Raw genomic sequence first — 13,351 nt, 5'->3', positions numbered from 1 at the left:
TCACTTTGCCTTGTGAAAATGCATTCATTTCATCTCAGCCAGATCTGAGCAGGGAAGAGAAGCAATGTTGAATTCCATGCATTAAGGGAAAAACAAAAACAACTGAGGATCCCGTTGCCAATGGTACGTTTCTTAATAAGCAACTCTCTATCTGTACCTTATCATATGGTAATATGCCAAGATCTGATATAAAGGAATTCTATTTGAGAAAAAAATCTATTAAAACTAATTGGTAGAGAACTTGTTAATTCCTTAGTGTTTATAACATTTTTTTTCATAAATGAACCTTTTAAAAATTAGCTTATTGCAATAAATTATCATACACTCCTCTTGACTTCTCCGCTAGGCTTGGAAATTTATTTCCTTTATCACATAGTGGAGTCTTTATTTATAGATGCTAAGTATTATAGCTCTATTTTGGTTAGAGAAATACAGATCAAAATATTCCTTTCCTATAGCTAGAGAAAACCAGTCACAAGAAGCCTGATTAAAATCAGAAGTGTTTGCCTCTAATATGTTGAACTATGGAGATAGCCAACTAGAGAAAATCTGAATGGTTTTGGTCTATCTCTAATTCTGAGACTCGTAAGGATAGTATTTTTCTTCAAAAATTTTGTTAAAAACAATCTTTATTTATTTGTTTGTTTGTTTGTTTGTTTGTTAAGTAGGCTCCACAACCAACGTGGGGCTTGAACTCACAAGCCTGAGATCGAGAGCCACAGGCTTAACTGACTTGAACCAGCCAGGCACCCCAAAAACAATCTCGATAGATAAGAAACCAAAATATTAACAACAAATTCTTCTATCAAATATTGTCGGGGGTGGGGGTTGGGTGGCTCAGTTGGTTGAGCATCCAACTTCAACTCAGGTCATGATCTCACAGCTCATGGGCTCAAGCCCCACGTCAGGCTCTGTGCTGACAACTCAGAGCCTGGAGTGTGCTTCAGATTCTGTGTCTCCCTCTCTTCCCCTCTTGTGCTCTGTCTCTGTCTAAAATAAATAGACATTAAAAAAATTAAATATTGTTTATTTGCTGGCACCAAATTTGCAGGCAAGATCAAACTCCCTGGCAGACCGGCAATCAATGCTCAGTAACTGGTGGCTGGCAATACTGGTTTTTGGGCTTAAGAGCCCAACCTTCCCTTTCCCTATCTTATTTATGAGGAACTCTCTTAAAATTGAGTTTTTGGTTTATTTGGGGGTAAAAACAAATGGAAATCACTTTTTAAAATATAATTACTTGTATACACACTCACCTCCATGAAAAAGTTAAGTGTCCTTTAAAAAGTGACACAGACTTATGCTCTCTACTCATGGCCAGGGGAGAAACAAACTGCCAAATGTCCTATATCAAAATAATTAAAATAATGAGGCCTAAACAATGTTGTACCAACAAACATGCCAGGTGATGGCACTGCCCTCAATTTGGAATTGAATGAATATTGATGATTTTATTACACTAGGGATTTCATGTATAATTTATCACTTCAGAGTCCACAGATGCACAGCAAATCACCTTGTGAACAAGCTGCCTCAGCCAAAAAGGACAGAACTTAATAGGATCTGGATCTGGTTTCAGATCCGGATGCTCTTATGTAGTAGCTGTGATATGGGCAACCCATTTGACTTCCGTGATTTCCTCATTTATGAAGGAGAAATAATCACACTTACCCTCAGGACTATCGTGAGAATTAAGTGAAACAGCTTACAGAAGCACTTACTACTCTGGCATACTGTTAAGTACTCAGTAAACGATAGTGATGGTAATCTGCACATTCTTGGACATGTGTGCACCTATGTGAACCCAATAGATGGTGCAGGAGTGGCTGCCTTCATATTGGTTTTAAAACAGGCTCTAAGGAAGATTCTCGTCAAAATACTCAAAGCAGTGTTATGTATTCCACAGCAAACCAACATATTCAGTGGCTGAATAATAGACAAACTGTATGAGTACAAAAACGGGAAATGATGCAAAAAGAGTATCGGCAGAGACTTTTTTGGTGAGCTCTCAAAAATGAAATGAAACTTTTATTACAGTATCTTTTATAAATTCTTTGAGGGTAGGGACTGTTTTACACATCTTTGTACCCCTCCCAGTGTCTGGACAATAGGTGTTCAAATATCTGTTGATATGGCTGTAAATTCTCTCTCAGTGAAAGTTATTTGATGTCATGACATCTTAAAAGCTAAGCCATATGACTGAGACCAATTAATGTGATGAAAGTTTCAGCTAACAATGATCTAAATGAAAAACCAAAGAGATCTGATCTACTCTAGAAAATTTTCAGACTATTGTTTACTGCTCTGGGAAGTGATTTAACACAGGGGAAAGTGAATTGACATAGGGAAAATTTAACACAGGGAAAAGATCTAGAAAAATATTTTAAGTAGCTGGCGTATTACAAACCATATTCAGACCACCCCTACTAACTAGGAGAATAAATGGAATTTTAAGAATAAGCTCTGTTGGATTAACATCCTGAATTTCTCTAACCTTTTCAGATATTATGGTTTTAAAAACAATTGCTACCATCCAAGGTTTTCAACAGTCACTCACATGAATATAGAAGAAAGACTGAATTTTGCAGCTATCTCCCCTCAAATGCTGACAGATGGGCTTGACACTTTTGTTGTAGACAGTGCAAAACTTTCAGAGTCATGTGAGGAGCACTGGAGAATTCCTTACGTGACATTACACTGACTTAAAAATGTAAACCTTGCAAATATGGTTTTATGGTTTTTGTATGAATCACAGGATTGACTGGAAAGGCAGCACATTCAGTTGTAGTGAACACGTGCTGGACTGCTGAATTTTCACGAAAGCACATGAATGATATTTTGGCATGTACCAGTGCCACAGTATGAACATAACTTCTTTTAAATTAAAGTAACAATGAAAATGGCATCTGGCAATAGCATGTCTTCAGTATTGTTTATATAAAAACATAAAATTTAGAGGTAGTTGCAGATAATTTTTCATAATTTCATTAATGCAAAGAGATACTGTAATTCAGCTAAACTTCTACCAAGCCATTCTTCAGAAAAGCTTTCTAAATCTAATGTCACAATGTTCCCATTTGGTTTGAGTTATCAAAGCAAAATAAAAATAAATAAAAAAGTAATTTACATTCTCAATTTGTGTTCTTCTGAATGAAAATGCAATAGAGACTGTTAAAAACTGAGAACAAACTGAGGGTTGATGGGGGGTGGGAGGGAGGAGAGGGTGGGTGATGGGTATTGAGGAGGGCACCTTTTGGGATGAGCACTGGGTGTTGTATGGACACCAATTTGTCAATAAATTTCATAAAAAAAAAAGAAAATGCAATAGAATGAAATAGGAGAGATTTTCATTGCAGTGCCTTAATCAACACAAATAGGAATGCAAAATTCCCTAATTCTGCTTTCTCAGTACATCCTCGCTGCCCTTCTTCCTCATGACAAACTTACTTTGCTGTCAAAAACATATTAAGAATTTTTAAAAGTATGTCAATGCAAAAATAAAATGCACACATTTTAAGTGTTTCACAAAACCCTTTTTTTTTTTTTTTTTTTTTTTAAACGAGAGGTAACGCATTAAGAACAGCCTTATTGGCACCTAGGTGGCTTAGTTGGTTAAGCTTCTGACTTTGGCTCAGGTCATGATCTTGCAGTTCTTGAGTTCAAGCCCCAGGTCAGGCTCTGTGCTGACAGCTTAGAGCCTGGAGCCTGTTTCAGATTCTTTGTCTCCCTCTCACTCTGCCCCTCCCCCGCTCATACTCTTTCTCTCTCAAAAATAAACAAACATTAAAAAAAAATTTTTTTAAGAGTTCTTTTATAGTAGGCTGTCCTGTGCACTTACAAACAAGGTTATAGAATAAGGAAAGTTTTGTAAAGGGAACTGGGAGAAAGAGGCCCTGTGGCTCAAAATGAACAGAAGAAGGGGCACCAGGGGACACAGTGTGCCATCATGAAAGGTCACTCAGCATTCCTTCTAATCAGATAGCCTTGAGAGATGGGAAAACACTGTGTCCCCATTTCTGGCTCAAATCACTGGAAACTGACTCTGAGTTGGAACTAAGGAAGATAAACAGAAAAAACTCAAGTCAGAAGACAGTACCATTTCCTTAACAATAACTGATTTGTCTTGATCTCAACATAAAATGAAGATAACTAAGCTTTTCAAGGATTGAAAGGATGAAAGATGTGTACAGAAATAAATATGTATGTATTGAAATATCTAAAGAAATATTTACTAAAATATTAACAGTGGTTATTTGGGCCAGCAGATTTATGAGTGTTTGTGCTCTTTATGCTTACCTAAATTTTCTAATTTTCACACAGTTAGTAACTATTATATAAATGATGCATGTAAGTCACTTGACACAGAGCTGGCATACACACTAGTTAAAAAATGGTGGCTGCCATCATTAATACAAAAAAAAAAAAATAAAGCAAGATATCTTCCACCCTTTCTTATTTCTGGATGCCTCTCTATGGAGGAAAAGTCACGAAATGAAGTTGATTCCACCACAAAAAGTCCACAGAAGACTTTCTATTCGTGAACCAAAGGAAAGGTCACCATATAGAGGAATGAGTCTTTATGTGTTTATGACTTGGTGTTGAAAAAAGCTACCAAGCCAAGGGAAACCTCAGCTTTTGTGATGATTTAGGAAGGCATATAAAAATGAAACCTGAACTCGTTGTACAATAAGTTAACACATAAAATACCACCTACCCTTCTAGCTAATGTGAATTAAGAGGTTGCCTTAAAGAACAAATACTTCCCAACAGAATCCAACAAAGCAATTAAGATTCAGATTTTCTATGTGTTAATGATTATACAGGACAGGAACCAAGCTCAACTTCATTGTCACCCTAATGTCTAAATTTATGTTGTTATTGAAGGATCTTAACTAAAAATACACCACAGGCTTTAAGACTTGAAAATAAAGACCTTGGGAAAACCACCACAAAGAGTTGTTTAACCAAAATTATTATTATAATTGCAGGGTATCACAGATAAATTTATATTTACTAGAAACTGCACATTTTCAAGAATGCTTTGAATTCAGCTAAATCCATTAACAAAATGTTGTTACCCAAAATGAGTGTCAATATTCTTTTGATCTCAACTACAGAGTTAAGTAATCTAGGGAAAAGAGACTGAAGTTTAATGCTTATAAATAAATAATTCAGGGGGTTTGGGCTTTGAAGAGTAGTCCTCTTTTGTTGTCCTGACTAGCGCTTCCAGATTTTTAATAAGACTCTCCCATTCTCTACCTTCTCTTTATGTTTGATATACAGTCTAATGCTTGGGAACATTTTGAAAGCTTTGGTAGTTTTGTAAATCTGAAAATCACACTTCATTTAAACTGATTTCTTAGGGAACAAAAAAAATCTATCCAGGTTCAAGCACAACAGTAAAGAGCTGTTAACAGTCTTTTTTGCCACAATATTGGACTTTGCATATTATTTAAAAATTATACATCTTTCAAAAAGAATGGCACCTTTATTGCCCTCAAAAGAAAAGATGTTACCTAAACATCTGGATTTTCAGACATTACAAAAAAGAGGCACAGGAGCTAAAATTCTAATTCAGCTAAAAAAAATATGTAAATAATTTGTAGAGCTTATGTCAACACTCTCATATTCTGGATCTGACTGAATATAATTCTGTGTAAGCAGCAGAGCTAGTATTGTTTCCTCCTGATTAATATAAAATTTTAAAACTTAAAAAAATAAAGCCATTTATTAACTAGACTCAAAATGAGAGGTGGGGTGGGAAGGAAAAGCAGGCGTTGAGGACACACGTGTCTAGGACGACTTTCAGTTACTTTTCTGACAGTTTTTTAAAAAACGGAATTCCTTCTCTACTTTGTATTGCCTGAGAACCACTATGGTTTTGTAACGGCTATAACAGTAATTACATTTAATCACCCACAAGTACATTTGTGTTAAGCCTATAAATACTATGTTAGCAATACTAAACTATCTCCATTGGCTTATTTGTAAAAAGAAAAATATATTATATATTTATATTTTTATAAAGTTAACACTGAGGGCCGAGGAAAGGAAACGAGAAGCAGTGTATAACCACAGTTTCTCTGGACACAGTAACCAAGCTGGGGTCTTGCTCAGGACACCTGGTCAAGCAGTGTCTGAGGAAGAGTCATAAGAGGCAGAGACGATGAAATTGCCACTGTTGGAGTGCCCGGCCACTGACTGTGCAGCCTGCTGGCTCAGATTGTTACAGATAAGTACCAGCTGGTTGCTCTGGGCCTCAGACAAGGTGCTGCAGCTCTGATACACGCTGAAATTGGTCTTCCTGCCGGGGATGTTGCCCTTCTCACACATGGTCTTCACCATCTTGGCCAGCTTGTTCTTGCCGAGGGCTTGGCAGTTATACCAATGCAGAGCTGCCAAGTTCACCACTGGCTTGATGGACAGGTAGAAAGGAGCATCCTCGTAGCGCATGGCAGGAGGTCGCCGCTGGGCATACTCTTTATAGTCCTGTACGGGGCAGGTCTGTGGGGCATGCTGGGTGGCATACACACGAGAGTCCGTCCCCCCTCTCTTGGTTTTGGCATTCAGGTCACCAGTGTCTTGACCCATCCACTCTAAGTACTCCAGCCCCGTTTCTGTTACCCGGAGCCGGATATCACCCCACTTCAAGGTAGATCCATGGAATCCTGTGCAGTGCCCAAAAGCTTTTGTGTTGTTGAGCCACACAAGGTTGAGAAGACCCTCAGGATTATAGCGGCTCAGCAGTCCTCTTTTCCGCAGAATGAGCTCATCAGCAAAGGTGAGCTTCATGGACTTGTGTGGCTTATTTCCTTTTCCTTTGCAGCGGAGTTCAATCTGCTTCTGTTTCAGGGCCTCTTGGGAACGCTTGAATTCCTTATCCCTCGTAATACTGTAGCCATACCTGTGTTCTTTTAGGTACCGTTCAAGTCCACACTGGTAATTGGCCAAGCTGTTGGGTTCATACTCGGACCCATCCTTCTGCCTGGCATCCACAAAGAAAGAGGCCAGGTAGGCATCCAACTCCTTGCAAGGGATGACATAAATCTCTCTTGTTTCAGAAGGATACTTGGAGATGAGGAACTCGCGGAAATTGCGGAGCGCAGTCTGCGTGCTCCGGATGGTTTTCTCATTCTGCTCCCTGCTGAGCTCAGCTGCTCTTTCATCCTGGTCTGCAACAAATTGGGGAGGGGAGGGATAGAGAGGGTGTTGATGAGTTCAGACAATGCACTTTCTACTCTGAAATAAAGTTTCCTCTTATAATGAAAAGGGAAAGAAGGAATCCATTTTATAGAGATCACTTACAAATGTTATTTACATACCTGCTGCATTATAATAGCCAACTTCAGTTTCACAAATGATGTACTAGACAAGGGTATGGCCCATTACAATCAAAATGAGCTTCTTGTGTCACTGGCACATAAGCTTTGTGCATGAAAGTTTGTGGGAGGAGTGAGTTTAGAAACAGCCTTTGTTTTAGGAAGAATGCAAGGGAAAAAAATGTGCTGTTCATCCTACTGCAGTGTGCAAGGGCCCCATTAAAGCTGACACACTCATTTTGAATCACTTCATTTGTGAAACCAGAGGTTGTACTGGTTCCATTTTATTGAATTAACTAAATATTCAAATTTGTTATTTAGCACATCACTAGAGATCTATATTTAAAAGTTACCAAACAGATGATTTGCAGTAGTTAATTCAACACTTTATGGCAATTTAGGTTAACACAATTTATAAATATTCTGTGTGTAATTGCAGGGCTATTTGTAAGAAGTGGTAACATATTCGGTATTTCGTAAAGTAATGAGGATAGGGGCGCCTGAGTGATTCAGTTGGTTAAGTGTCTGACTTTGGCTCAGGTCATGATCTCACGGCTCATGGGTTTGAGTCCTGCATTGGGGCTCTGTGCTAATGACTCAGAGCCTGGAGCCTGCTTCAGATTCGGTGTCTCCCTCTCTCTGCCCCTCCCCTGCTCGTGTTCGTTCTCTTCCTCTCAAAAATAAACATCAAAAAAAATTTTTTTTAAATAAAAAAGTAACGAGGATAAAACTTCTGAAGTGTAACAAACAGGACAACGAATTTTGAATTAGGTTACTACAATCCAGATGTAAGGAAAGGGATGTATCTCTTGGACAAATCATTTTATTTATTATTTATACTCTTCCACCAAGAACTAGAATTGCTTCTTCTCATTATGGATCATCCACGGTTAAGTGATGTTGCTCTAGAGTACCAGTTCTCACACTTGAGTGTGCTTCAGGATTGCTCAGGATGCTTGATCAATAGCAGATTCCCAGCTGGCAGGAATCCATGCCCAGGAGGAGAGAGAAACTCCCTTGAGAAACAAAGTTCTAGTGTTTATGTGTTATGATGGAAACCCTATTCTATTTTTTACTCAATTTTTTTTTATTAAGTTCAGTGATATCATCTAAATGGTTTCCTTTCAGTAGTATGTAATTTAAATTTGGACTCAATAGTAACAATAAAAATGTTTTGTCAAAAATCACTATGTCAGACATGGGTGTAACTCAAAAAGAGAAATTCTAAAAATGAAACTACACAATAGAAAACTTGGCTATCCTATTGATTGTTGAGAGGCAAGCATCAAGCTTAGTTTAAAACAACATAAAAATGTAATTTCTGATTTTACAGTATAAAGGTAAAATATTTTGTTTATCCTGTTTATCTTATTTAGGAAAATTTTAGTTTGTAAGGTTGCTCATTGGAAGTCTTTGTAAATAACCACATACAATAATAAGAATTCTAATAAACTGAATTTTATTCAGAAAATACACTTTTTGTATTACTATACACATTTATGAATAAGTATGTTATTTTAAAATGACATTCTAATGTGTAATTACCAAAATCCTCATAACTTTATAAAACAAAATGAACTAAAATTCACTAGACTACCTAATTAGATATTTTTATAGGCATGTTTTTGAAGGATCATATTTCTAAAATTCAATATACAAAAGTGTATTTTATACTTCGTTAGACTTGACTTTTGATTATGCTATTTTCTTGCAGTTAAAACTGTTTATATATCACCAATAAAGATGTGTATCTTTCCCTCAAAAAGATGGAAGGCACACTTTGCATGTAACCTTTTACCATGCTGGCTGCCTTCCCTGGCTGTTTACATGTAAAGCCAAAGGGGCCAGCACAGCTGTTCATTCTGGCTAATTGTTTAAATATCCATCACAGTGGTCTTCAAACCTCAGAGACTTTCTAAGAAATAAACAGTCATGGACAACTTTAGGGAAAAAATTTCTAGTTTCTCAAGTTTCACACAGAATGTTTTATAAAACTTACTTGTCTGAGATGAAGACTGAGTTTGCAAATGTTGCCATCCCCAATCTCATATGGTACATATTCTGGGGTGCAAAAGACTTTGAGGAGGCAAACAAAACTTATACATTGATGATTAAACCCATAGCATGTCTTGTCCTTTGTTCTTATACATATTCTTATATAGGTGAAATTTGCCATCGGAAAGAGGGTATTTGGGCCTGAACTGGGGTGAATTTAGGACTTCTGAAGGGGTTATAGGTTAGTAAGGTTGGTTCTTTTCACTGGAAATGGACTATTCTGCAGGACTACCAGGATGTTCAAGATAGAAGCTTAAAACTCTATTCAGTTCTTTCAGACTCAGCATGCTTTTGTTCATAAGATGCTCAATAACTATTTCATACACATGAAACATTATTTGTAGTTACAGTCAATCCTCATCTTCATTTCATAAAATATTCAACATTTTCTCCCTCTTTTTTATAAAAATAAACTGTTGAAAATCTTTGGGTGTCCATTTAAATGGATAGTTTTTTCAAAGTTCTTTTGAGGGGTATGTGAGTAAAAGAGTTAAAATAAGCCTTCCTCCTCTTTCTACTTGGCCTCAATCTTTAGTTGAGAGCCATTACACATCTACAGGAAAAAAAAAATAGCCTGAAATGCACCACAAAAGGAGGGGGAAGAGTAGAGAAACCCTCATTCATTTTGCACGAATAGGGGGAAGTAAATGGCCTTAAAGTCAAGTAATAGTTTTTCAGCTAATTATACAATCAAAAAAGACCAGAAAAGATTGATAATAAAATATAAAACTGTTACATTTATCTTGCTTTTATCTCTAGTTTTAGAAAAACTTCTGATCCAATTCTTTTTAAAAACTTTTTATTAGGTATAACATACATACAATAAAGTATACTAGTCATTAAGTGCATGCAATTTTCACAAATTGAATCCAGTATCCGGATCAAGAAAAAGACCACCACCAGCATCCCAGAGGTCTTTCTCATGTCCCCTTCTTCCAGTTACTCCCTCTCATCAAAAATAACAGCTATTCTGATGAAACAGAATACAACTGTCTGGTCTACTATTGTAACTAATATGAATGGAATCTTAAGAGGATGAACTCTTTTGTATCTGGCTTCTTTTGTTCAGCATTGTGAGTTTCATCCATATTGTTTTGTAGTTGTAGATAATTTACCCTCATTGCTGTGGGTACATTACACACATTCCATTGTGTGACTATATCACAATTTTTGTTTCCACTCTATCAGGCATTTGGGTAGTTTTCAGTTTGGGGCTATTTCCAATGAAATTTTTATGAACATTGTATGAAATGATCATGTCAGGTGTTTACTTAGAAGTGGAATTACTGGGCCAAAGGAAATCATAGGTTCAGCTTTAATAGATACTGACAGACAATTTTCCAGAGTGGTTGTACCAATTTACTTTCACAAACTTGAGTATGTGAGAGTTCAGGTTGCTCCATATCTTCAGCAACAACTAAGTAGTCTTTCTTTATTTAAGCCATTCTGCTGGGTGTGGGTGGTACTGCACTGTAGTCTTAATTTTCATTTCCCTGATGACTAATAAAGTCGAACACCTCTTTATAGGTTTATTGGTCATTTGAATATTCTCTTTGTGGAATGCCTGTTTAAGTCATTTTTTCTGTTGCCCTTTTGTCTGCCCTTTTCTTACTGTTTGCAAGAGGTTTTCACAAATTTTGAGTCTTTATCAGATACACATAACGCAAATATCTTCTTCCCAATCTGTGGCTTGCCTTTTCACTTTCCTAATGGTGTTTTTAATGAGTAAGATTTCGAATCCTAATATAGCCCAGTTATCAATTTTTTCTTTTATGGTACATGCTTTTTGCATCTTATTTAAAAAAATCGTGTTTATTCCAAAGTAATGGAAGATCTATTTCTTCCGAGGACTTTAGTTTTATTTTTCACATTTCGATCTGCCATCCACTAAACAGCCACCTGTACGTTCTAGATAAAAATTAAGATTAATTTTTTTCAATATGGACCATGATTCATTTGATTTTAGTAAATTAATAAATTTTGACCAGGCAATACAGTAGGTACAGTACCTAAAAGTTACATATGGGTATAGAGTGAAAGTGAGTCACCCTTCCATACCATCTCCTTGTTTCCCTCTGCATGGCAACCAGTATTACCAATCAATTGGGTATAATTTTTGAGATTTTTCCTATGCACAAACACTTATTTTTTGTCTTTCAAGTAGGGGGGTGGAATATACTCTACATCCTATTCTACACTCTGCTTTTTACCATTATGGTGTATTAAAGATAGCTCCATACCACTGCATACATATTTGCCCCAATCTAATAGCTGTAAAGTTCTTCTATGGATACACCGTAATACATTTATCTAATCTCCTAATTCTCTATTGATGGACATTTGAATTATTTCTATCCTTTTGCTATTACAAACAATGCTACAATGAGTATCCTTGTATACATGACATTCCCCATATATGAGTGAGTATATACACAGAATTAATTTCCAAAGTGGAAATGCTATATTGCTATTGCCCTATATGTATATATGTTGTATCAATTTATACTTCCATAAGGTATAAGAATGATGGTTTAATCACACCTTCCTAGATATAATGTATTATCAAACTTCTTAATCTTTGCTTATTTAATTGGTAAAATATATTAAGGTTTTATTTTGCATTTCTTTTATGATAAATAAGATTGAATATTTCTTTCAAATACTTATTAGCCCCTTATATTTTTTCATTTTCTTTCTGTGGATTTTTTTTGGCCTCTGCCCATTTTCTTTTTTTATACTGACTTATAGGGGCTACAGATACATTTAGGACTTTTATATTTAGTCTTTTTTTATATTTAGTCTTAATATTTATTATATCATTTACTTAACGTTATCATTATTACATTTAGCTCTTTGTGTTACATATAATGATGTGTATGTGGATAAGTATATACTTTTTTTTAGTTCACCTTTGTATTTGTGACTATTACACACTTATGGTATTGAACTTACCTCTGTTAAATGTTTTTTATATTTTGTGGTATACTTAGAGATGTTTTCCCCACTATGAAGCCATAAAACAGTTCTCTTATGTTTTCTTCTAAAACATTTTTATTTCATTTTCCATTTTCATTTTATTTCATTAAAATTTCATTTTTACTCTTTAAATATTTAATTGCCTGAATTTATTTTGGTGTAAAAAGTAGGCGCCAACTTGGTATTTTTCTAGATAGTCATCCTACTGTTAATAATAGCAGTGACAGTGGCTCATTATTCACATAACTGGACCTTTAAAACTTTTTTTTTTTTTGCAGCAAATTCCTGTATTTGTTGTAGGACGTCACTATTTATTAGAAGTCTATCATGTCTTTTAAACTATTGAAGTATTTTTATTAGAATTAGTTTGGTTGGTTAGTGACTTGATTACAAATTGCAAAGGCTTTGAATAGTCTCTCCCAAAAGTGGTCATTTAAAAAAAGTTTTTTTATGTTTATTTATTTTTGAAGGAGAGATAGGCAGAGCATGAGTGGGGGAAGAGCAGAGAGAGCGCGAGACACAGAATCCGAAGCTGAGCTGTCAACACAGAGCCCGAAGTGGAGGTTGAACCGACAAACTGTGAGATCATGACCAGAGCTGAAGTCAGATGCTCAACCCACTGAGCCACCCAGGAGCCCCAAGCTCTGTCATTTTTTAGTGTGCCATTTGCAAAATGATTTTTAGAAATGCATATATTCTTTGATGACAATAACACCTGCATAAGATATTGTTGGGTTTTGGTTTGTGATCCACTTTTAGAGTCAACACTGAGTTTATCTCATTTCTTTGTTTTAATATTAGTTGTATTTATTTTGCATACTACACATTAATGTATAGACTTTTTCCCAGTTTTATTGAGAAATAATTGACATATATCACTGTGTAAGTTTATACATTACAGAATAATGTTTTGAATTACATATATTGTGAAATGATTATCACAATAGGTTTAGTTAAAATCCATCACCTCATATGGATACAATAAAAAGAAAAGAAATTTC

General features: G+C 35.8%; 1 protein-coding gene across 2 annotated transcripts in view; it reads right to left on the bottom strand.

Annotated features, from left to right (window-relative positions):
* Positions 1-13,351, bottom strand: part of KIAA1958 (KIAA1958 ortholog) — a 161,694-nt gene that overhangs the window by 41,102 nt on the left and 107,241 nt on the right. The window contains exon 3 of one of the 2 annotated variants that reach the window (XM_043565535.1): positions 7,089-7,172. The exons of the other annotated variant lie outside the window; for it this stretch is intronic. Within the exon in view, the coding sequence (XP_043421470.1) occupies positions 7,089-7,172 (84 nt within the window). The remainder of the gene's footprint in view (positions 1-7,088; positions 7,173-13,351) is intronic. 2 annotated transcript variants of the gene reach the window in all.

The sequence above is a fragment of the Prionailurus bengalensis genome, chromosome D4 (assembly GCF_016509475.1).
Source record: "Prionailurus bengalensis isolate Pbe53 chromosome D4, Fcat_Pben_1.1_paternal_pri, whole genome shotgun sequence".
NCBI classification, from domain to species: domain Eukaryota; kingdom Metazoa; phylum Chordata; class Mammalia; order Carnivora; family Felidae; genus Prionailurus; species Prionailurus bengalensis.
Note: the sequence above shows the minus strand (reverse complement) of the source record. Positions and strands in the feature narration are given on the sequence as shown.